This window comes from Myotis myotis, unplaced genomic scaffold (genome assembly GCF_014108235.1).
Source record: "Myotis myotis isolate mMyoMyo1 unplaced genomic scaffold, mMyoMyo1.p scaffold_m19_p_1, whole genome shotgun sequence".
Taxonomy (NCBI): Eukaryota; Metazoa; Chordata; class Mammalia; order Chiroptera; family Vespertilionidae; genus Myotis; species Myotis myotis.
The window spans coordinates 214,947,352-214,973,669 of NW_023416313.1; the positions used below are offsets into that span (position 1 = coordinate 214,947,352).

The 26,318-nt window shown below is 48.5% G+C and overlaps 1 protein-coding gene across 9 annotated transcripts in view; it reads right to left on the reverse strand.

Annotated features, from left to right (window-relative positions):
- Window positions 1-26,318, reverse strand: part of FOXN3 (forkhead box N3) — a 369,468-nt gene that overhangs the window by 13,820 nt on the left and 329,330 nt on the right. For 5 of the 9 annotated variants that reach the window (XM_036315184.1, XM_036315194.1, XM_036315151.1 and 2 more), the window contains 2 exons: window positions 15,422-15,487; window positions 5,834-5,939 (listed from right to left, as the gene is read on the reverse strand). In XM_036315184.1, the coding sequence (XP_036171077.1) occupies window positions 5,834-5,939; window positions 15,422-15,487 (172 nt within the window). The remainder of the gene's footprint in view (window positions 1-5,833; window positions 5,940-15,421; window positions 15,488-26,318) is intronic. The other 4 variants (XM_036315168.1, XM_036315221.1, XM_036315211.1 and 1 more) reach the window with 2 other exon arrangements.

Below are 26,318 nucleotides of genomic sequence, written 5' to 3' on the forward strand. Positions count from 1 at the left end.
GTGAAATGACCATCAACAAACTTAGAAAAGTTATTTGTTAACATATACAGTCAAATAAGGATTAATATTCAGAGTATACAAAGAACTAGAAAGATAAGAAAAAGAGAACCCAATAGAAAAATGAGCAAAATGATCAACAGGCAAACCATCAAGAACACATTCAAAAAGCCAATTAAATATATGGGAAACTGCAACATCTTTAGTACCAAGGGAAAAGGAAACTGTCAAACACAATGAGATGCCATTACATATTCACTAAATTGGCTGAGATTAAAAAGTGCGACGGTTCCGAAAGTCTGTGAAGATGCAGAGGATGGGAGCCATCACACTCCGCGAGTAGGAGTAAAATTGAATGCTAACACTTTAGGAAACAATTTGGTGTCATCTTGTGAAGTTGAGCATGTACATACCCTACCAACCAACAATCCTGCCCCTGGATGTGCGTCTTAAATGAAACTGAAGACAGGTGAAAGAATTTCCATAGCAGCATTGTTTGTAATTGCAAAGGGCTGTGAATGATTCAAATATCGAAGTGGGGTATTGTTGAAGAAGGGAATATTATACAGCTATGAAAATGATTCAATTACAACTACATACAGAACAAACTCAATAGTGAGTAAAAAAAAAAGCAAGTTAGAAAGGAAGTATATTGTTCCAGTTATACAACTCAAAAGCAAGCAAAACTAAACAATATACAGTCTATGAATATCATAAATGCTTTGAAACACATGGACACAATATACAGAGTGGGGCAAATGCAGGTTTACTTCATGCTCCATGTTCTTATGGAAAATAATACAATAATTAATAATGATACAAGAATAAACTCTTGTGTTTCACATACTAACATGTGTATACCTATGTTTGGCCCACGCTATACAAAATTTGGAATTGTGGTTACCTTTCAGGGAAGACAAAGGTATCAGTACTGCTTTCGTTTTTTCAGTTGGGTGGTGGGTTTATGAATGTCTTATAATTCCACGAATAATGTAATTAGAGCAGGTCCAGGGGCTATGATGCTGGTTAGCACTTCCAGAAGAAACACAAGTTCCACAATCCCAGTTCTACCTCAGTGGTCATCTCCAGATTGGGGTTCGGGGCACAATTTTCTCCCATGAGCTGTGTACTGTCCCCCTAAACCACTGAGATAATTGTGACTCCCTCTCTGCATTAGATCACGGAACACAAAGAAAAATTATTCTAAAACTCCCCTCCATCCATTGTTTTGCATGTGGCACCACCCAGAATCACCAGGGGCTCTGAGCATTTTCAGATACAACAGAAAAAGCCAGCAGGACACTTTAACCAATGCCATTGATTTAAAATACGAAAAGCAATGCTAGAATGATCAAATTTCACATGTTTAGATTTCTGGCCCAGAGGAGCCGAAAGCAGAGACAAGAAGCAGAGACAGGGGAGGGGGTTCAGTGAGAACTCCTCTGCTCTGTCCTCCTGGTATTTCTTTCCCCGTTGCTTTAATCTCGATCCCTTTAGTATTTCCTCCTCTCCCTCCCAGCACAGACTCAGCATAATCTAATACTGAGGTTCAGACTTGGCTTCAAAGACCATGATTTCAGAAGACAAAAGCTGACAGATGCTTGATCTGTAAAAATACAACACAGCACAGAAAAAGGACCAGTCCGCAAGCTGTGTCGTCAGACCACAGCCAATTTTATGCCGAAGGTGGCAGGCTTTCTAAACCTGTGACAAACATCTTCTCAAGGGGAAAGACCAAGACAGCTGCCTGGGAGCAGATCTTAGGCTGACAGACGGGTTTTCCTGATGACTGTTTGGACAGGACCTTAAATATTAGTATTTTGTATTATAAGTCAGGACCATTAATTCCTGACTTGCTTCATGTTCCATGGAAATTGAAGTTTCACCTGAGGTCCTAAGCAACTTAAATAGAATTAAGCACTTTAGATGGTGATTACACGGAACTTCCTTCTAATTTTATAACATGCTATGGTTTAGACTTGTCGTCCTGACTACTGCCATCATTCCTTAAAACCAATGGTTTCACCCTAAATGTGCGGTTCTGAAGGTAGCACAGGCTTAATCTGAGCCTTCTCCAGGAGTTTGGGGTACTCAGAAAGTGACCTGGGAGGGACTATGGAGGGCAGGCTAGATAAATCCATGAACCTCTCCACATTAATTTTACTCCCCCGCCCCCAACCAAACTTTAATACATTCATAATGCTATGTTACCATCACCACCATCTATCTCTATAACTTTCCATCTTGTAAGTTTCTAACTCTATACCCATTAAAACACTAACTCCCTATTTCTCTCTCCTCCCAGTCCCTGGAGCAACCACCATTCTACTTTCTATAATTTTGGCTACTCACTCTTTGCCTTGTTGTGACTGGCTTCACTCACTATAATATCCTCAACGTACATCCATGCTGTAGCATGTTACAATTTCCTTCCTAAAAGGTTGAATAATATTCTATGTGTGTATATACCACATTTTACTTATTCATTCATCTGTTGATGGACGCGTGGGTCGCATGTACACTTTAGCTATTGTGAATAATGCTGCTATGAACATGGAATTACAAGTATCTCCTTAAGACCCTGCTTTCAATTCTTTTGGGTATGTACCCAGAAGTGGAATTGCTGGATCGTGTGGCCATTCTGTTTTAAGGAACTTAAATGCTGTGGGTCCACACCATTTTCCACAGTGGCTGCACCATTTTACCTTCCCACCAATAGTGTGTAAGGACTCCCATTTTCCACATCCCTGGCAACACCTGTTATTTTCTGTGTGTTTTTTGATAGTAACCACTTTAATGGGTGTGAAATGGTATCTCACTGGTGTTTTGATTTGCATTTCCCTAGTGAACAGAGATGTTGAGCATCTTTTCATGTGCATACTTACTGGCCCTTTGTGTATCTTCTTTGGAGAAATGTCTATTCAAGTTCTTTGCCCATTTCTGAATCGGGCTGTTTTCCACCTTATTTATCAAGCACCTGCGTAATGCATACTCTGTGCCAGGCACATCAGTGTTAATATTCTTCCAGGTACACTAGCCCTAGGTCACAAAGCTACAGGATACGAACCCAGGAAACTGGTTTCCCAAGCCCGCGTGTGCAATCTCTGGGCTTTGCTGTCCTATGAAGAACCCCACTCCCGTCAGTTGTCTCCGATTCCTCTGGAAAGCCCTGGACATTCAAGTCCTCTCTGCCACCTGAGTGGTTACTTGGGGCCAAAAAGAACCCTAATAGTTGAAAGCAAGGTGGCCCAGATCCAGGGCCCCTACCTGGAGGCAGCCCATAATGCTATTAATGGAAGAAATCTGGGGTTCCCGTCTCTCAAGGGGGCCAGAAACAGTGCTTCTAGGGTGGTAGCTGTTTCTTGCATTCAATGTATTCTCTGGAAGAAACCCCACTGGGAAAGCACCAGAAGACACAGGCATAAAACTTTAAGACGTGTGAGCAGTTATTTTGAGGATCATGTGTCTTGAGGACTCTCCGCCCAGGCAGATTTAAAAATAAGTAGGATTCCAACGTGTATGGATGGGCCAATCTCTGAGGTTATTGAGTAAAAAGTCAACACTGTAAAGTCAATTACACTATTGACAGATACTCTTACAAGGAGATTTCACATCATAATTATATGCAAGGGAACCCAGCAAATACAAGCTGTGTAATGATCAGCTAATAAAAGTAACACTTCATCTAAGTCAATAATGGTTTCAGAGTTAAGACAAACAAACATGGCCTTTGCCACTCAGTGGAGGAAAAAAAAAATCCCTGAAAGACAAATATTTTCACTTAAGGAGAAGTCGCTGAGACTCACACAGAAGACCTGTCACACGAAGCAGAGGAGAAAATTGGTCTTTAGTGGGTGCTAATGACTCCCCGGCCCTCCCTCCAGCCGCAGCTGGACTGACAGGGACAGCGGCCCACAATCCCCGCAAACATGTGCGCCCCCCGGGCACCCCTGGTCGCCACCACGTGGTGTGGTAGAGGGCGTCTGCTGCTGTTTTACTCCCTCTTAGCTGTTTCCCTTTTAACCTCAGCCGCGTCTGGTTCTATGGAGACATGGCCAAACTAAAAAGAAATTGAAATTATAACGAAGGTGAAAGAACAAAACAAGATCTTCTCCCTCACACTTTTTCTTTTCTTCTTCTTCTTCTTTTTTTAAAGAATAGTTTACTGAGTTTTTGTAGAGAGAGAGGGGAGAGGGAGAGACACACATTGATGTGAGAATGCATGGCTGCCTTCTGCCCCCTCCTACTGGGGATCAAGCCCACAACACGGGCATCTTCCCTGACAGGAACTGAACCAGCAATCTGCTGGTGGCACCAGGAGAGGACGATGCTGCAACCAGCTGAGCCACATGGGCCAGGACTCTCCCAAACACTTCTTATTGAGTTTTACCCGGACACTGATTCTGCAAATATCGATGTATATTTATGTGTGTGTTTTTCCCCCCAAAAGCATCTCAGTGTCTATTTGCCAGGCATTGGGGACATAAAGAGGGCACAGGTATAATTAGCGAGGGTCCTTGACCTTACAGAGCTTGCAGCACATCTCTGCCCTATTTCTCTTAAAACTGGGGTGGGAGGTGCGGCATTGGATGGTGCGCTGGAAATGCATGATGGTTTTCTTTAACTGCTTATCTCCATGGCAATGGTAACTTGTCCAGTTTCTGCAAATTGTGGTTGGATACCGAAACAATTCTCCAAACTCCTATGAGTTCAGGAAGGGCACTCTTCGACAATGGTGCTTTGGTTGTGGGCAGGCTTTGAGCAAGCTGTGCCATTAGGAGGCTATTGTCACTCAGCCCAAAGCCACCCTTCCAGTGTTTCCTGCAAAAGGGCTAGGGCTGGGCTGTGCCAGCCACATTTCTGCTGTACCACCTGGTCCATATGAGGCTTGGACAAGAGGGGGCGCCACAGAGAGACTGGGGAGGGGTGGAGGAAGAAGGGACATGCCCTCCCTGTGCGTTTCCTGTTCCTCCATCACCCTAACGCCTCTTCATCTCTGCAGCGGCAATTCATTCCTGTAGCGGATGCCGTGTTCAGAAAAGGTCTGTGAGGGGATCATGTTCGGACGGGCCCTGAAGGACGTGCTGCCGTGTGTGTGGAGGCTGAGGGAAACCTACGGGGAGGACACGGCTTGAATAAGACGGGCAAATCCTGGACATATCTGGGGAACAAATATGGCTCCAGGAGACGGGGGGACGGGGATGGGTGCTGGGTGATGTGGTGGGAGACCTGGAAGGTTCTGCAGATGGCTGGTGGTGGCTGGGTGGGCGGAAGTGGGCAGGGAGGCAGCAGAGCCAGTCGGAGCAGACATCCACGCTGGCGCAGGACCCTAGTTCTTCTGATTTGGCAAGTGACCTGATTCTTAGAAGCAGGGAAACGATGCCCTGTTACTTATAGACCAGGTACCTCGGCACTTCTCACGCACGCTTTGGCATTTGATTTGAGGAGCTTCATGGAGGAGGGAACTGGGGCCCAGAGAGGTCAGACATCCACCCAAAGGCAGGGCACTGGTAAGTGACAGGCCTGCGTCTATAGCCAGGATCTTGAACAAATTGCTCACCATCCCCTCTACCCACCTTACCCTGTTTTCTAACCCACTTAATTTGATCTGTTTCCATCTCACCTGCACGGAGACCAGGATCATCTGACAGGCTGAGAAGGAGAAGCTGGTGTTTGGACTGGGGTCGCTGGGAGTGACTTTTTAAACACCCAAACCAGGTTTATTGTCTTCACTCCTTAGAGGCCGTTTCCCTCCATCCCACCAAGTGGGCCCCGCAAGACCCACGATGCCTTTCCCACTCCCCAGCAGGCTCTGCCCAGCCAGCGCCCCCCTTACCTCATGGCGGCCGTCATTCCGATGGGAGTTATTGGCAATGGCCGGACTCCGGGGAACAGGCCTCGGCTCAGAACCCGCGCTCCGTTCTGGATCACTCCTGGCGGAACTGCAAGGGCGACAAGAAGACACTGCAGGTGAGTTCAACTGTGAAGATGTCATTCTGAGTCAGAAGTTTTGGATGGAGAGAGAGAGGGAGAGAGAAAAAAAAAGCTGTTAGTTAAAAAGAATAGAGAGCAAGCAGAGGCCAAGAAAAAAAGCACAGAGACAGACTCACGAAGATGCCAAGAGAGTGCGCAGCAGAAAGACAGAAAGACAGCACGCCTCAAGAAAAGACACTCGGTCAGCCAGGCGAGACCAACAGCTTACGACCAAATGACTGACGCCTTGTTAAGAAAGCCGAGTTGGGGAGGGTGGGCTTCAGACATTATTTGCTTGCATTTACTAAATCTAAGCTCTCACCTCTAGCCAGGCCCTCGCAAGGTCTCAGGAACGCTGGCCACGGAACGCAGGTGCCCAACAAGGGCATCTCCACCCATCCTGTCAGAGGCTGAGCACACCTTCCTATCCTCAGCCCAACAAGGGAATAGACAGAAATAACAGCAAAGCAGATTCTACAAGGTCCTTGGCACTCACGCCCGCTGCCCGGCGCTGTCATTGGAACGCAGGGTGGAGGGCCAGGCTCTGGCTTCTGCCTCAGTCACCCGGAGCCCATTCCGAGGGCCCCACCTGGTCCTTCGTGAGGCTTTCCCCAACCAAACCTCCTGGGTCCTCTTAACAGTCCACCTTCTCTGACCAACCCAGCCAACCCTAAGCCAACCTTCTCGCCCACAGCCATCGGATCCTGTCCATTTCCCATACACATTCACAGTGGCTTCCCACCACCTGATTTTGTCTGAGGGCTTACCTAACAGAGTAACCACAGGAAATCCCCGACGCCTGACATTTTTGTGACCCCCAACAGCAGATTCACCTGGTTCAAGCTAATGTTCTCACTGCACCTGCCAGCACCCTTCCATACATCTACGGTGCCAGGTGTGCTTCACGAGGTGAGGACACGGGCACGCCTGGGATTTAATGTCAGCTCTTCCTGTGCACGTGGCCTTGTGCACGTCCCAGTCTCCCTTTCCCTCTCTGAACAGTGCTCACTAGGACCCCTTCTGCTGTCAGCGTCCGTAGAGTCCCTGGAGCCCCTGGTGCAGTCTCACGCTGAGGCAAGGTGAGTGAATTGTGTTTTCTCAAAGAGCACACATCCCCAAAAAACCCTGAAAAATTATACATTCCAAAATGGAAACCACTCTGGGTATTAAGTTGTTAAAGCAGATGTCATTTGTGTGGAACAAACCCTTTTTACAAAACACGTACATACTTTTCACTTATTTAAGTTTTAGGTCTCTAAGAACATGCTTACATGAATATTCTAAACCTTTAACCATGTAGGATGAATTCCACTCTTGAATATGGGGTAACATTATAGACTGATTCCTTGGGCATTCTGGAGCTTGTGCTAGTATTTCTGTCATTTGTCTTACAGGTGTGCATAAGGCTCATTTTCTAAAATTTGTTTTTTTTAATTTTTAGAGGGAGAGGAAGAGAGAGAGAGAAAAACATTGATGTGAGAGTAAAACATCCATCTGCTGCCTCCTGCATTCTCCCCATCGGGGATTGAGTCTGCAACCTGGGCATGTGCCCTGACCAGGAATCAAACTGGCGACCTTTTGGTCCACGGGATGACGCCCAACCAGCTGAGCCACACCTGCCTGGGTGCATAAGGCTCTGGCTACTAGGTTTTTCAAAAGGTGGGGCAGAAGATACAATTAAAAGCAGTGCTGTTCCTTACCATATTTAATTGTGACATTAGGCTTAACCAGATCAAAAACTCCTACCTGCCCCTTTCTATTAGCCAGATTTCAGATAACAGATCAACTAAAACAGGAGATGCACCAAGTATTTTCAAAGCATGAAACCGGTTATAATGTGATGCTATAGCTAATTACTATAAATAGCTTAGCTGATAAGTTCTCTATAAGAAAGAGGGCTAAAATTTATATTACTTGATTTATATGATCTGATTTCAAGACTTCCTATAAAGCTACAAGGCAGTGTGGTATTGGCCTATGATGTATAGACATTGAGAACAATGCAACAAACTAGAATCCAGAACTAGACCCACATACATGTAGTGAACTGGTGTTTTTTGTTTTTTAAATATGATTTTATTGATTTCAGAGAGGAAGGGAGATGAAGAGATAGATGGAAACATCAATGATGAGAGATAATCATCGACTGGCTGCCGCCTGCACACCCCACACTGGAGATCAAGCCCACAACCTGGGCATATGCCCTGACTGGGAATCGAACCATGACCTCCTGGTTCATAGGTTGACACTTAACCTCTGAGCCAGGCTGGTCAACTAGTTTTGGACAAAAGCATCAAGACAACACCATGGGGGAAAGGAGAATTAGAACAATTGAAGAGCCTTTTGGGGAAAAAGTTAACCTTGATCTTAACCTCTTACCCATACATGAAAGTTAATTAGAAACGGATCATAAACCTAAATGTAAGAACTACATCCTACAACTTTGAGAAGAAAATATAGGGGGAAATACTGAGAGTTCTCAAGGAAAGGCATGCAAAACCAGCACAACTCTGGGATTTGCAGACAGAGGGAGAGGATTTCGTAATTATTTTGCTGTATGGTTTAGATATCCACCGACGCAGTCTAATTCTGATAACACTGCCTAATACCTCCGTCCCTAGGGACCTCATCAAGAGCAGGAGTCTGATAGAACAGACCCCCCGATAAATATTTAAAGCCTGCACAGTTAGCATTCTTGACAGTAAAAATTATCCCAGTCCCATACACAGACCATAGCAATGAATACATTCCATCTTTTACAAGTACCTGGGTATGTATTAGGTGAAGGGGACAGAGCGGCACCACAGCTTAAGTGGGACGGAAAGGGAATTAGAGGCAATGAAAATACACTAAGACATGAAAGAAGGAGACACCTAGCCCCAAGTAAGGGTATCTGGGAAGACTTCCTGTAGGCAGAGGAACAACACATACAAGGCCTGGAAGTGATAAAAAGCACACTGTGCACAGGAATTAAAACGTCGTTTTGCTAAAGCAGCCAGTTCTAGCAGGAATGTGATGCGTTTGGATTGTATCCCCCAGATCCTATGAAAACCATTACAGCGTCCTGAGGAGGAGGAGGTGGTCTTACACACCGTGGCCGCGAGGCAGATTCTGGTGTCGGACGACCTGGGTATGCACTCCATCTGTCATTTGCTGCCTGCGTCCCTGAAAAAGCTACTTAAGATGGGGCCAAAATTTGGTATTTATCTCACAGAGTATTTGGAGATTTAACTGAGTTAATGAAGGCACCGTTACTTAGAAAATCACACATTAGTTGTCAGTATCATTGTCATCACCAACACAATCAACACCCACAGAGCGATCCTGAAGTGACCGGTGAGCCGAAAGCCCGTGAAGAACAAAACAAGCCCTGGACGATGGCTCAGTTGGTTGGAGCGTCGCCCCGTACACCAAAAGGCTGTGGGTTCAATTCCTGGTCAGTGCACCTACCTGGGTTGCAGGTACCATCCTTGGCTGGGGCATGTATGGGAGGCAATTAATCGATGTTTCTCTCTCACATGGATGTCTCTCTCTCTCAAATCAATAAAAACGGATCTTCGGAGGGGGATAAAAATACCCACCCACAACAACAACGAAAAACAAACCCTAAAATGAAAGAGCAACAACTGCTCTTATGTGGCTTCTGTTCCCCTGTCCATATCCTGTCACCGTGGGACAAGGCCTGGGGAGCTTGGAACCAAGAGAGACCAGATGGGAGTCACGGAGCGCGTGCTCTCGGGGACTCGGGTGTAATCACTGAATCACCTGCCAGTCGAAGGAGAGAAAAGCAGCCCCAAGAACGGTGCCTGTGCCCAGAATCCCCTGCCTGCGTGCCCAGACCTTTAGGCATGGCCAACAGGGAGGGAAACTGAGGAAGCGGGTCCTCCGCTCCTCATCTCATTGCTGCCTTCATGGATGAAGGATCCCGCATCGGCAGGCGGACACTCGGGGCAGCAGGGCCTCCACCTGAAGTCTTGTCCTACCATGAGCTCTGTGGCCTTGGGCAAGTGCCTCAACCTTTCTGAGCCTCAGTTTCCTCACCTGTAAACACGCACAAACAAGCCTCACGGGACTGTTTTAAGGATTAAGTAAGACAAGTTACATAAATGGCTTAGCTGGGAGGCTGGCCCATCCTATAAGCGCATCGTCCCACCATCTTATCCATGATCTGTAAGGCACAGGGTCTGACCAGGTCAAGACAGGGGACATCCGTTCAGCCTCTCGTGCTGTTTGTAGTCACCCCTACCTCTGCATTCACCCATTAAAACACCCTCCTGTTTAATGAACCTCATTCATTTCAAAGAGAATCTCAGGACACAGCTACCTCCCAGCATCAAAAGGCTTCCCCTCAGCTACTTCCTGAACCTCCCAAGACTCCAGGCTCCTCAGAATCCTGAGCTCGTTCTCAAATGAGCTGCAATGGATCGCTGCCTCTGCCAACCCCGGCATCGCTCAGTCCTCATCCCTGGCAGGCTCCTGGCGGCGGGATGGCGCATGTGTTCCCATTTGCTCTCTGACTGCCAGCGACCAGCTGTGACTCGGAACTGTTCCCCATCTCTTCTCCTTTCTGTCCCCATCCCAGGTGTCAGGAACACGGCTTCGGAAGACGGATCACAAGCAGGTTAAGGTCAAGGTGTGAGAAAGGCGTTCTGAGGTCTGTTTTGATTCTGGGATCCTAAAGGAGCATGAGGCCCAATCCTCGGCCCTTCCTGGAGGAGCCCGTCTGGCTGTCTGCTCCTTTTACTCTGTGTTTCCCTCAAAGTCTATCAAAACACACAAAGCACTTTACAGCCAGTGCACCCCGCCCAGTGAGCTGGGTGACACCGAGGCTGCAGCTGGAGAAGATGAAATAAGAAACTAGACATTTAAAATCAACGGGAATGGCTAGCTTGGGTCTGTGGTTCTTGCAGGAAAAGACACAGGCTCCAGCACCATCCCTTTCGCTACATCATGTGGCGTTTGCAGGTGAGAAGACACACACACCTGAGACTCTCAACCTGCTGGAACCAGGTGCCAAGGACATTAGCACCTGGGCTGATCCATCCCTTTCTCTTACATTAACAGACTGACCCTAAACTTTCTTATTTCTAACCAGCAAGAAAGCAACACTCACACTCAAAAGAGAGGACATCAAGCAGCAGCATCGGCATGTGATCATCTTGATAAGACAAATTCCCCCCAAGCTGCCCCCCACCCCCCACACTTCCTCATCCCCCTGATGCTTCGCTTCCTTGGTTTTCACAGCTTCTAAAATTAACCTGAGCTCCTGCTGCTGCCCTTGGAGGGCAGCCCTGGCAAACGCTGCCCGAGGCCACAAGCGGAGCAGCCAGGTGATCAACAGTCCTCCCTTTTCCTGAAGTCCACTTGGAAGGAAGGATGCTGGGAGGCGCCTGCAAGGGGAGCTGACTTCCTGGTTGTCTCTCTTCCCCGATGCCCAGTGGGTCTGGTATGTTCCCGGTTCCAGGCAGGGAGCGGGATGCACCAGCTTTGCTGTTGTGTTTATTCTCTGGACTTCCTCTCTGGGAACATTCCCACCAGGGATTAGGTAAGTCTTTGAAGATGAGTAATAGTGATCTGACTCCTGGCTTCAAACAGTTCCCCGAGTGGGGTTCCAGATGACTCACAGGGCTTGCCAAGGGGATAGCCACGCCGGGGCTTAGCAGACTCTAGAACAGGGGTGGGCAAACTTTTTGACTCGAGGGCCACAATGGGTTCTTAAACTGGACTGGAGGGCCGGAACAAAAGCATGGATGGAGTGTTTGTGTGAACTAATATAAAATCAAAGTAAACATCATTACATAAAAGGGTACGGTCTTTTTTTCCCCAATAGTTTTATTCATTTCAAACGGGCCGGATCCAGCCTGCGGGCCGTAGTTTGCCCACGGCTGCTCTAAAAGCTGGAATTAGTCCACAGGGCCATTTTGGGGTGGGGTTGGGGCTAGGGTTGGATGGGTTTGACTAGAAGCATAACCCAGAGTGGAGGAGATTGTGCTGCAGCAATGTTCTGCCCTGATGTTTGGGGAAGGCGAGTCCTATTGAATGTCCTACCCAGCATGGGAGACCCGGTGGCATCTTTAAAGAATGTTCCCCAGGCTGCAAACTGGCAATGTTTGAAAAAGACAATGTCACTGCTGGTGCTGCTGGTGGGAATGGCCCACTACGCAATGTTGGAGCCTGAGGTTTTAACGAGAGGCATGGCTGTCTCTTTGGAAGTGAAGCACCCGCTGCACTGAGAGGCCAAGGGACCCACAGGGAGTCCAGCACAAGTGATGCCCGGTGCGCGGAGCTAACCGGGGGCAGCGAGGGAATCCCCAAGGATCAAGGGTCTTGCTGACTGGGGCTCTCACCAGCTTCTTGAATCATTTTCTTTCTCTGACCTACTCAGCTCAGATGCTGGACCGTGGCCAGTCTGCCAGCCCCGAGCTGGCTTTGCAGATGCCGAGCAAGGGCAGGATGAGAGGAAACGCTCTAAGTGGCTGCTGTCTGGTGACCTGAGGGCAGAAGCTACGAAGGGCAATGAGAAAGGGAAAGCCTTTCAGGCCGCCCAGGCGAGCCTCACACGGCTGGGAGTGACAGCAGCAGACAGACCAGGTTGGTGGCCCCGTTCGCACAGGAGCATCGGACAGCTAGGAGGTGAAAAGAAAAAGCTATAAATAGTGGCACATGAGGAGGCTCCATAAACAGAGCCGGGCCCAGCCAGCCCGAGGAGACTGCAGGCAGGTGGTGTGCAGGCAGGAGCCCGCACTCCCTCACGTGGGCAGTGGCAGGACCTGAGGCTGGATGATGCACACATACAATCACATGGCAACACATGCACACACCCACACGGTGACACGCACACACACCACGAGGCGGGCTGCCCGCACTCCAGCAGGCTGGCCCGTTCTGCCAAGGAATCCCTTCTTGCTTTTTCTAGGCCTTGGGCACAGCTGGCTGGGCAGGGGACGGAGGTGTCATCATGTTGTGTCTCTAACGCTTCTCCCTCTGGGAGGCAGGGTGCTGTCTCACGTCCCAGGTAAGAAACATTATGCGACGTAACATGAACAGAAAGAGAGGCAAAGGAAGAGTGAGGCGGAGAAGAGCTACCTGAGCAGATGTGGAGACACGGACACCTGTGACTGTGGGTACAGGAGGCGCAGGAGCGGCCAGCCTGGCTCCCCAGTGCACGGAGCAGACACTCAAGGCTCCAATCTCTGGGGCTTCACAGCCCATTCACACTGCTCTACCCTGACCTCCAGGGGACGCTACGGGGCTTGGGGCCAGAGGGGAAGGTGAGTACACAGCTGGGGGCCCCACCCTCTGCCTTTATATTATTCCTCTGCTGCTCCTTCTACGGCTCCTGTGGGCATCGTGGCTCCTCCTTCCGGGACGTGGAGCCCCCGTGGGGTGTGAGGCCTTCATGAAGGTGTGCTGGGCGACTCACAGTGTTAACAGGCAGGAAAACCTTCTGAAAATGAGCTGACAGCCTCAACACATGGACGCCGAGCTTTGAAAACTCAAATTCAGCATTTCAAGGTAAACGAGGCTATGGATACCTTGAAAAAAAAAATAACTATTTACAGTTTGAGTGTTGTAGTGAAAGAGAGGGGACAAGTTCATTTAGTCATGAAAACATTAAAAGCCATTCACTTGTCAACTAATAAAAAAAGGAACCGTTTTCCTGCTCTTCCTGTGGTCAGGAACCCGACGATGGGACCTGAGGGAAGCTTCCGAGGACCCGCCGATGGCCAATCCGCGCCTTTTCCCTAACTTCATTCCTCCAGTTCGTCAAACGTATTTGCTTAAAACCAACGACCGGTGGCCGGATGCTAAGGAAGATGCCGGAATCTCACAGCTCCGAGGAAGTCAGTATGTGTCCCCCATGATGAGTTATGTGACTTGATTTTAGAAACCATTTCAGACTGTAACTTGGTTACAACGTGGTCTGTGCTCTTTCTGCAACGTCATCTGAGAATGGTGGTGTTTTGTGTTAATATTCTCCATTGTTGAAAAACCACACTACAGGTCAGCTGCCAGGTACACATTCCCTGGGCAGCGTGTCTGCTGCTCGGAGGAGTGGGCAGCCTGGCGTTTCCATCGCTAACAATCCGAGCTGAGCCAAGAGAGACTGAGAATTCTGTGCCTTTAGCAGCCGGGAAGGGCAGCCCCGGATGGAGGGACAAGTCCCTCCTGACAAAGCTGGGCTATGTATTTTGGATCTTTTTTAAAAACAGGAACAAGTGAGAAAGGATGGAATCAAACTTCCTCAGGCTGGTGGCCGGCTGTGAACAGTGCAGGGCCGGGAACCCCATATCGGCACGCTAGTAACAGAGGCAGCCTGCTGGAGTCCGAGGCTGGAGGCTTTTCTGTGGGAAGCATCACTGACTCCCAAAGTGGGGGAGTCCCTTTGCTCAGGAGGCCACGCAATCCTTCGAGAGCCAGAGCCCAACAGAGGTGTGGGCCCGGCCATAAGAACGAGCTGGGTGGGCACCAGCTCCTGGTGTCCTGGCCGAGTCTATCACGCTGTCATCTCCACGCCTGCGCATCTCAACAGGAGGCTGCAGCGCAGCAACGTCCTGCCGACGAGCTGAGCAGACCCTGGCAGACGAGCTGGCTGTCCGCTCAGCAGGTTTCTGGCTGGGGGTGGAACGTGGGCAGAGGAACTCATCTCAAGCCAGAAGGAAGAGGGGGCAGACATCTCCATGCAAGGCCCTTTTCCATCCCTTGGTAAGAAGATCTTTCTAAAACCATGGCAGTCTAGCTCCAGACGTAGGGGGAAAAAAACACAAGGGGGTGGGTAGAAAAGAAGCGCAAAGAAGGAGGAGAGTTGTCTCAAGCCTAATATTGCTCAACGGCCAACAGAAGGTGAGGACAGGAGCTCTGCTGGGCTAATCAGCCCTGCCCTCCTGCCCTTGGCAGCCAGGAAGGCTGGTGCGGATGACCCTGGGGCGCCATGGGGTCCATTTCAAGGCTCGTCCAAGTTCCTGCATGACACCCACCTCAGCCAGACGACCCTCTCCTCTCTCCATCTATACGATGGCAGCCTGCTATTAATGAGATCCCAAAGGGAAGGAGTTTCTAAAAATGGCCACCGCTCAGCGGCAGGACTGCTAAGCTGGCCCCACGTAGCGTCTCCAGCAGAAACCACAAACTCGCAGGAGCGATCCCTGCAGGCGCAGAGAAGGCCTCTCCGCTGGGACTCATTACAGGGCCTGCTTCCCTTCCCCCAAGCCCGAAGCTCTGAAATTAGACGAGAACTTTGCCATCGTGGAGACACACCTAAGCCTCCATTCACACATATGCACGGCCACGTGTTCGTATGCATATATGTGTCATCGCGCACGAAGGTCGTCTTAAAGTGATTCTGCAGGGAGGTTCTACTTGAGCATTAGTTCTCCCTATGGCCTGGTATGTAAATGAGAAGGTTAAGTTCACAAACTATGTGCTGAAGGCTATAGAAATAGCTACTCACAACCTGCTTGTATCTCAGGGGGAGTATTCAAAAGCATCATGGCACTGGCAGCATCAATGTCAGGATCTGGAAAAGTCAACCAATAAATAACATTATTTACAACGGGGCTGGTGCGTGTGCGTGGTTTTTCCCCCTGCACGTTAGTTTATGAATGCAACAGAGAAAAAAAAAAAGCCCCGAAACTTGATGAGCTAGATCCCCAAGGTGACTTTCTTCCCACTTGGATTTGAGAGGGAGAAAGGTATTCTAGAAAGAGATGTAAGGGGCAGGTTCTTATGTTTTTAAAACAGAGCATGGTCTCTCTTCTCATTTTGCTAGTTTCATGATTTGCACTGTAAGTTCCTGGTAACGGGGCTGATCCATGCACCCAGACAGCTTGTTCCCTGGGTGCAGGCGCAGGAGACTGGGGCGACAATAGGAAGTTCGGCCACAGGCATCTCGAATGAACTGGGGAAGCTCACAGCACCAGGAAGAGAAAGCATTTCATACACCTGCATCTAGTGCGGTACACACAAGACGGCTGGCCATTTCCATTTGTCAGCAGAACCTAAGTTGCATTTTATGAGATTGTGTGTGTGTGTGTGTGTGTGTGTACAGCAGTGGTGAAGGCCTTAAAAACACACATGCTTAAAACATATATATAAAAAAAAATCAAAGTTATGATGTTGAGAGCACAATGTTTGCTCCCACATCTATGACTGCTTTTAATATGGGACCAAAAAAAAAAAAATTCCTCATCACTTCATTGCTGTAATTCTTAATAGGTTTCTGAATCCTTACTGATCCACCGGTCGACAGATGGCAGGTTATACAGAGACAGAGAAAAATATTATCCTTTTATAACTAAATTCATTTTCCTCTGAGAAACAGCAGCGCGGCTGCTATGGAAATGAAAGTCACCATGGCAACAGTAAACAACCCCCAAGAATGGTCACTGAATAGGCTGAAAAGAACATCTGCCCTAGCCCAGCGTCCCAGCTGCCCCGGGGCGAGATTCGCTAATAAGTGCGGTGGCACCGAGTGACAGAAGCCGCCGCCGCCTGTGACCTGCCCAAGTAAATGAAGTGTGCAACTGAAGATGACATCAGAATGCCTGTCCTTGCAGAGCGCTACCTCTGATTCCGCGAAACCCAATGATGAACGGTGGGGGGAGAGTGGGGATTGCACCTGTCAGTTTTTGTACAAATTACACACCAAAAAATTCAATTTACTACTAATGGCTCCATGGCACTTTATTTGGGGTATTATGCTAGAAAATGACTTTTTTACTGTTTAAAAACTACATTTTTCATATTTTATAGGGGCAGTTTAATTCCAAGGGAGCAATGGGAAGCAGCAGAAAGCCCCACAAGTGATTAATAATATAGATGACGCTGGTTCCAGAAGACAATGTCTCAAAAGGAAAAAAAACTACAGGAGCTTTTACTCTGCAAGCCCTTTTCTATTTTGCCTGCAGGAGACCCGTTACTTAAACTCCATAATGGAGTAAAAGTTTATTTTAATAGGTACATTGCATGAGAAACAGGTAAATTAACTTGTTTAGCAATTCCTGGGACGAAATTCTTAAAACAGTCATGGCTCCCACTGATATTGAAATATATGTCAGTTGAAGGATGAACTGAAAAACTGAACAGTTCCACTCACGGCTCCCAGGGTTCCCGCTGCCCCGCCCTCTCGATTTCTGACAGGGCCTGTTGCCAAGATGCAGAATTTGCAGTTTCGGGGTATTGCTGGCACCTCGCAAGCCTCAGGGGAGCAAGCAGCCCACAGGAGATGCCGTGGGGGCTGACGCTTCCCCTTCCTGCCCCCTCTTTTTGGAAAGGGCCCTTGCTTATCTCAGGGCTGAGAAAACAGGCCTGTTTGTCTTCAGCAAGGTAGGCTCTTTGCCATCTTTGAGAATGCAAGTGCCGCCGCAACCCAAGGCAGGCCTGGCCCTGTGTCCCCGTCTCTCCGTCTCCCCAGGTGACTCTTACCCGGAGTTTTCCTGAACCACCAGGAGGTTCAGAGGGGGCAGAACAAGAGAAAACACAGGTAAGGAGTCAGGATCTATATTCTTCCACCGTCACAGTGGACCTCAGGAGGGAGGTGTAAAAGGCATAATGAAATAAATGAGAAAGAAGGAAGAGAAAGAGGCCTTAAACAAAAACAATATGATGAACACACCCATGAATTTCGCAGAACCTAAGGGATAACTTGAGGAGTATTGTAGACCCACGTAACATCCACCCATGACCCCACCCAAGCCAAATGAACACAAATGACGCTAAGCAAAAACAACGCTTTAGGACAAGTCCCCCAATCCTTCCTTCCACCCAGATTTGCCACCCCCTTGGCCGCCACAGATAAAACCCCTGATGCTACCTCAGCACTCCTGCTGGTCTGCGAGCATTTGGGGGTAGGCCCATTACCCAGTCTTCTCAGGAGCTCATTCATAATCCATTTCCACAGCCCCACTTCTCCATCCTGAGTGGGTCAATTCCAGGGGGGACATAAGCTTTAATATGAAATGCTATGCACAGAATGGAATGGCAGGCAAGGCACGGGATGCCCAGCCCCCCAACACAGATTGGCAAACATGAGAACTGCACGTGGTCTGAGAAAACATGCTTATGTATTTACACAAGTGTGTGTACACTGGCACCACAGTGGCAGCAGTGATGCCAGCCTTGGTGTATAGCTTATTGAGTTCTGACCAATTTCTCTCCAGTGTTAGCACGACCTTAATGAAGACACAGAGCACAACGAAGAGACAGATTTCCATCACCCCAAAGTTCCCTGAGCCCCTCTGCAGTCATCCCTACCCTTGCCCCGGGCAACTGCTAGATTGGCGTTGTTATTCATCCATGATGTGGTACCGGGGGTTCATTCCTTATCGCTGCTATTACTGAGTGGCATTCCATGTGTGGCTATGCTCCAATTTCTTTATCTGTCCACCTGCAGGTGGACATTTGTATTGCTTCCAGTTTGGGATTAAAAAAAAAAAGCTGCTATGAACTTTTGTACCAATCGTTTATGAACACATGTTTTCATTTCCCTTGCGTAATTGCTGGTAAGTCAATGTTTAACTTTCTAGGGCAGTGATTTTCAACCTGAGGGCCGCAGAATTTTTAAAACATGCAATACCAGACTATTTAGGCAGGGGCACTGACCTCTTTTCCCTTAGATTGTCAAATAAAAAACATGACAACAGCCAACACAACAAAAGCTGTCCGGTGTGAATGCCCTGTCTTGAACCATAAATATATAGGTCACATAATAGAGTAGCATCTTACTGGGCACATCGGATAATAAAGTTGCATCTGATGGTTTAATTCTTGGAACCAGAAGTCCTTATATACAAGTACTAGAGGCCCGGTGCATGAAATTAAGGCATGGGTAGGGGGTCCCTAGGCCTGGTTGGAGATCGGGTGGTGCCGCCCGCTCCCGGGCCCCAGCTTGGTCAATTTGCATATTAGGCTTTTATTTTATAGGACAGGCACCTGATTTTTAAAAAAGTCACTTTGGAGCAAAAAGAGTTGGTAACTATCATCTTTTTAAAAGTAAATCAATCAAAGTTATACCTAATTTTGTCTACTTGGCAAAAAATATATTTTTTGAGTGTGATGCAGAATTTTAGTAATTAGTTTATGTGAGCCCTGGGATGAAAAAGGTTGAAAATCACTGTTCTAGGGACTGACAGACTTTCTCCTAAGAGGCACCATGTGTGAGAGTTCCAATTGCTCCACATTTTTGTCATCAGATGAAATTGCCAATATTTTTAATTTTAGCCCTTCTCGTAGATGTGTAGTGGTATTTCATTGTGGTTTTAACTCATATCTCCCTAATGACAAAAAGGGGTTTTGAGCACCCTCTCATGTATTTAGTGGTCATTTGTGTATCTTCTTTTGAGAAAGGCCTGCTCAAGTCTGTGCCCATTCTTTAAACTGAACTGTTCAACGTCTCACTATTAGAAGGCCTCTTTGAAACTTCCAGATAGAAGTCCTTTGTGAGGTAGTTTTTCTCAGTCCATGTCTTGTGTATTCAGTTTCTTATTAGTGCCCTTTAAGAAGCAGAAGTTTTAAATTACTATGAAGTCCAATTTGTCAATTTTTTATATGTCCCAATTAAGAAATCTTGGCTTACTCCCCAGTTACAGTATTTTATTCTGTTAGGATGTCAAACATAATGTCATCTGGGTTCAACACCCAGATTTATAGGCAAATGAAACAGGAAGTAACCCACCAGATTCCTGCCTTTACCCAGTGAAAACTGGCTAAGCACAGAACTGTCAGAACTGTGCAGACCAACACCAGAGGATCCCTTCTGGCTGCAGGTACGGTGGGAGACACCAGGCAAGCCAAGAGAAGCTAGTCAGGCCCGTTTCTACGGGGAAAAATGTCTCAGACCACCTGACGCATTTATGCTGGTCACACCCGCACATCCTGTGTGCGTGCTTCGGACCAACAACCTCCCGTCTCTCCTCTCCAAAGACAGGCTACAAGGCTTAGTCTTATCTATTATTAAAATGCCTTAAGTTTTTTCCCTTTTTAAAGAGAGTCCTGAAAGTAGTGTGTGCTCACTGTAAAACACACACACGGGGTGGAATTAACTGAAAAATAAATGCCTTCCTCACAGACCCACTCCCAGATTCATTCTCTGTATGTATGTCCAGAAACTGTCTATATAAATATAGGCGTTTACATATATCCACTGAAATACCAACTCACATATTCACATGCATCCTTGTGTCCAATCCTTAAAAGTGGGTTCCTGGGGAAAATACTTTTCTAAAAAGAACTTTTTCCTCCTATTTTTCATGAACGACATATCTTGCACCTTTTCATATTAGCATACATGATCTGAAGTTCTCCCGTGGTGACTTTTTGTGCATGGAAACATAACCATTCTCTTTCTTTAAGACGGCAGACTACGGGAAGGTGGAAACGGCGCTTGTAACCTGTAACCTGCTTCTCCTCTCAGATCTCGAGCCCCTACCCACCTCCCCTACCTCCAAGGACCCAGCATGGCCCCACGCTCTCCCTCTGCGCCCTTTCTGAGGTCAGCCCACTGGCTGCTTTGGGTCACATGCTATTTTCCATGCACTATTTTCTATTCTGGGTCTCCCTGAAAGCCTCTCAATCCTCTGCGGCCAGGACAGACGAGAGGTGGTTTGCACCTTAGACAGCAGGGATGTTCTGACAGAGGCACATCCCCTTGGCAGGATGCTTTAGACCAGTGGTTCTCAACCTTCTGGCCCTTTAAATACAGTTCCTCATGTTGTGACCCAACCATAAAATTATTTTCGTTGCTACTTCATAACTGTAATGTTGCCACCGTTACGAATCGTAATGTAAATATCTGATAGGCAGGATGGTCTCAGGCGACCCCTGTGAAAGGGTTGTTCGACCGCCAAAGGGGTCGCGACCCACAGGTTGAGAACCGCTGCTTTAGACTGAGGACACCTGTTAGAGATCGGGGAGCTGTTGGGGGTAGAGAATACTTCTGCTTTGGAGGCACCACAGCTGCTGAAGGATAAGAGGTCTGGAACTAGATCTGGGGGAGGGGGACGGCTGTATAGTATTTCCCCTGGGTTTAAAGAGTCGTTCCCCCCAGATGAGTCAATCCAGTTTATCAGCAGAAGTAAAGAGAAAGATTTTGGCCAGGAACTCTTTTAAGGAATAAAGATCCACTTGGCAGGAGTATCCTTCCTGTTGCATCTCTGGGGGACGGGGGTGAGGCAGAGGGGTGCAGGGGAATAAAGAAGCACAAATCTCTGTATCTGTGGAGTGGAGAAGGTGTCTCCCAACAGGCCCTAATTCAGCGTCCTAATACAGGAGCCTCCGCCATCACCACTGGGTGGTTCAGTACACCACCAGCACTCATTCCCTCGCGGACGCTTCACAAAGTCACGGCCACCCTCAAAGCACAGCCAGTCTCAAATCCCCCATTCAAACCATCCCTCCTTCCTCCTGCCTCAGTAACAAGTGTCACTTCTCCCCTGGGCCGGTTCCCAGTGGCCCATTTCAATTTTCATCTTTAATGAAAATTCATCTTTAACGCAGTTGTCTTACTGCATTGCCTCTTCCCTGCAGTGCGAGACCGACAGACGGTCACGTGTCTTACAGATGTTTTCAAATCCTTTTTTCTTGAAGGTACAGACACAATTATATTATGCTCCAGTGAGAGAAATGGGCAAGGGAGTTCCTAAAACCAATGGCTTAGCTTTGTGGATTTAAAATACCATTGCTCTTCATGTCTCCAAAATGTGGAGAGGGTGTCTTCTCGGCACAGAAGGACACCTTTGCTCCGTGGGTTTGATGGGAAAATGCTAGGCCAGGCTTGAGGATTCTCGGGCTCAGGCTCTGGGTCTGCTCCGATGTAACACATGATTTTCATTTGGGGTCTGAGTTCATTGTTTTTAAAATGGTTGTGGGTCAACATCCCTCACTCCAAATGAAGCAAAAAAAAATGGCAGTGGGCGAATGCAGCCTTGGGAGGGGCCAGGTTGGTTTTTCATCTCATTCCACGCGGTTCCTGGCTTGTGGCTGCCAGAACTAGCGACACCAAGGAGTACCCACCGAGTGGGGCATCTACTCCAACCCCTTGGGGGGCAGCTAACCCTCTTAGTAAGGTTGGAAGAATATCCTTGTATCCCTGGAAAGACTGCCCTGTCATTCCGGGCATCAGTGGGGCCCATGTCAGAGTGCTCCACCCAGCAGGCACGGCTATTTTGTGGGTTTCCTGTCTGTGTTCACGCCCCTTCCTCCAGGGTCTGGCACCAGCGGGCAGTGACTGCTGAGACCGTCCACTGTAACAAATGCAGACTAGGGAGGATGACTGAAGCCCGGCTCAATCCTCACTGCTGGAAAAATGTGAGCACCATCCCTCACATCTGTGACCTGGAGACACTTTTGACTTCATGAGTGGGTGGGAGGGAAAGCGTACCCCTGGCATCTAATGGGTAGAGCCCATAGGTGCTGCCCCACTTTCTAGAGCAGTGATGGCGAACCTATGACATGCGTGTCAGAGGTGACACGTGAACTCATTTTTTTGGTTGATTTTTCTTTGTTAAATGGCATTTAAATATCTAAAATAAATATCAAAAATATAAATCTTTGTTTTACTATGGTTGCAAACGTCAAAAAGTTTCTATATGTGACACAGCACCAGAGTTAAGTTAGGGGTTTTCAAAATGCTGACCTGCCGAGCTCAAAAGGTTCGCCATCACTGTTCTAGAGTCTTCAGGCTAGCCCCCCACAACAAAGAATTTCCCAAAATATGAACAGATGTGAAGTTAAAAACTCTTTACTGAGCTTACATATACATGTGCTGTGGTCAGGAAAAACAGTTCTTCGAACCAAATGATCCCAAGAAGAATACACAGAAATTAACAAATAGGTACATTTTGTTGTTGACATTTTTCTTTTCCTTTTGGCAAACTCTCTAGGTGCAGGTTAAAAGAGAGGACACATTATGTTTGCGGCTTTGAAACTACTGAAGTAGGAGTCGTAAACTTTGGCTGCTGTTGCAATCAATCAAGACCCCTAGACCGGCTGCCTGTGATGTGGAAGGCAGCGGGGCAGGCGAGCGCTGTCAGATCTTCCCAGGTCACTCGCCACTTCCCTTCTGGCCGAAGGTAGTTAAGATGGCATTCACCACGCTATGAACATCTGAGGGGCTCTCACAGCCAGACGGGGGACAGAGTGATACCGCTGAGCGCAGTGAACAATCTTCGAGATTGATGGGATTTTAGGGAATAAAAGCTTCACCCAAAGATTGACTCCAAGTTGTGACTTCCAAAATCGTCTTTATGACGGGAGTTGGGGTTAGAGAAGAGCTGCCCTTCTCCTGCCCAAAACTGACTTTCAAGAAAAACTCCAAACTCCTGCTGCTCTGGAGAAATGAGGCGAATTACAATGAACTATTAAGCAAGTTGTTTGTTGCAACCAAAGATCATCTAAATCAACAGAGGGAGGAGGGGGGAAACGGGGGCGTGGTGTGTGATCTATACATGCATTTTAGGACTTATTTGGCTCCCGTCCATTCGCCTTCAGAGACTTTCAAACAGTGACTGGCGAACCCTAAAAGAGGGATGTGTGCTGGTCTGAGGAGCAGGGTCACCATCAACTCTGCAAATCAGAAGGCATCCATCCCAGTCAGCACCACCATGGAGCAGCTCTCTCGCTCGTGTAAACTGCCCATTTATTACCCCCAACCCCATTTCCCCTTTCATGCAGAATGAGGCCGAGGAAAAGGTTCTGGAAGATAAATACACAGCTCAGAGTGCACCCTGGGCTGGGAGTCAGACGCTAAGGGGTTGCCTTTGCTCTATGTCTCAGTCACCCCATATCTCCAAGTGATGTTAGGGTGGCTGAGCTGGGGGTCCCCCCAAGGACTCCAACTCTATGAGTCCACCAGTCCCTGCTGCTTCCCTCCTGGAGAAATAAAAGAAAGCTGACCCTGGCCAGTGGCTCAGCTGGTTGGAGCACTGTCCCCTACACCAAAAGGTTGAGGGTTCAATTCCTGGTCAGGGCACATAGCTAGCTTGCGGGTTGGATCCCCAGTTGAGGTGTGTGTGTGTGGGGCACCTGATCATGTTTCTCTCTCATCAATAAAAAGCACAGCCCCGGGTGAGGATTATAAAAGAAAGAAAGCTCATTGACACTCTCCAAGCAGATGCTCCCAACTTCTGTCTCCTTCGGGCAACAAGGAACGCTTTAACTTCGCTATCTTCAGAGTTCCTTCATTCTGTCTCATTTGCTTCGGCAAAGGGGTCTGTATTTCATCACCTACTTTTTCAAATCTGTGCTCCCAAGGAACCCAACCCCTCGAGTCCTTTCCCAAGCTACATTAGGGCCCATCCCCCTCCTCTCAGCCAAGGCACGCTCACCTGCCCACACCTCTGTTACCTGGCTCTCGCCATTTTCCTAATGACAATGACCTGTCCAACCGCCTGGGCGCAATCGGGAAGGAGCCGTGTAGACTGACACTGAGAATGCAAAAGGGTCTCAAATCCTAGAACTTGGAGACTAGGGCTAAGGTGACAGGAGACCCAGATCAGGTAATGGTTTGCAGTCATTGCTTAGGAAGGGAAGGCATTCTGAGTTGGCTCTGTCTGGCTCGTTAAGCTGTGCTTGCAGCTGCTGCCTGTAGTGGCTAAAAAATAATTCTTTTTAACTTCTTGCAGGTGCCTGAGAAACTGTACATTCCTCAGAATGTTTCCCCCTTTGCACCTCATTCAGCTGTAAATTTACTTACTGCATTCTCCATTTTTGTCTCTTTGGGGCACTTGGGAGATTCTGTAAAGGGGATTCCGACACTGGGAGGAAGGAGCGGAGGGAATAAACACTGGAGCCTTCTAGATTCTGCTTGCTCCTGGCTTCTTCAACCATTGATGCATCAACCAAGGCCACCACCCACCCAGCTGGGAGCAGGAAGCTGGCCCTGGGTGCGAGGTGTTCTCCTGGGGCAGGAACAGGAATGGGGATGCCCAGGGGAGCCCTGAGGGCTGGAGGGCCTGGCCACACCGCTGTCTCGAAGGAAGGATGTGCCAAGTCCAGAAGCCAGAGACGTCGTATAGAGGAGCTCAAGGCCACTGGGCCAGAGCACCAGACGGCTGGGCCCATAGCTGGTGGGACGTGCTGGGGGACCTCCAGGACACCTACCAGTATCTTCAGTCTATCCTTTCCCTGTCCACACTGTTAGCATCTTCCCCAACGATCACTTCTCCCCTCCACTGGGAGACCAGCTCCTCTGGCCTAGTCCCCACTCGGGAAGCCGCTCCCTCCTCTAGCAAAGAGGCCAGGGCAGCTGGCCACCCCTGCAGACTCCCCCGCCCCAGCTGTCCTCAGGGTGGCCCGGCCCCACCAGGCAATGCAATCCCTGTGGGTGCTGACAATTGAATATTTCCATTTGCTCGGCATCTTCAATTAGCTCTGTCTTCAGCTGCGTAGACGTGCAAAGCCTCTTTTCCAGAAGCGAAGATTCCATCCCGGAGTGACACTGCCAGGTGTGTCAGGGAGGGAGCGTCAACATCGCTCAGAGCCTTGACACCAGCGCTCCCAGGAACCAATCGGCTGCCTGCCGGCTCCCAAGGGTCTTCCCTCCGCGCACTCAGGTGACGAAGAACTAAATACTCAGGAACGTAGGCATTACCTACGGACTCACGAGAATTTCCAAAGGGACCACAGAACCACCGACTTCCCAGATCTGACAGCCAAGTGTCATCAGACAGATGCCTTAGAACTAAGCCCACTCTGTGCTTTCTGCATCTCCAACGAGCTCTGCCTAATTCAGCTGGTGTCCGCCACACCGAGTCCCTCATGCTGCCCCGCTGTCCGCGCCAGCCTCTCTATGGTCCTGTCCCAGGAAGATGATTCCATTGAAATGATCTCTTCCCTGAAAAGGGGTTTCCTGCACTGAAATCAACTTCCTTACCAAAGAGCTGCTCCTCAAACACCCGGAAGGGGCGACCACTGCAACCCTGGAGCCCGAACCTCGATCTCCCGGGTGAATGCCACAGCGGTGAGATGCCGCAGCGTGGGTATCATGCTCTCTAACTGGAGTGGCGCCTGGCATTTTCCTTTGGTTACTTCAAGACATGTCAGAGGGTATTTTAAGAACCTATCTCAAGTCAGAGGGTGTGGGTGGAGTGAGGACAGATTCAAGTAATTCCATCTGTGGACAGACCACCAGGGAACCCGTTACAGCATCTCCAGAGAGGGGCACCCCGAGAGGCTGGGCCCGGAGAATCCAGTAGGTAGGGACTGCCACCAGACAAGGTGTGGAGGGGAAGGGACATCAGAGGAACGAGACCTTGACCCCTGGTGCCTGCTCCTCTGGGATTCGAGGTCAGGTACATGTCGCAGAATCCCCTTTGCCACCACCGACTTCTGAATGAAAGTGGAGTGCGTTCTCT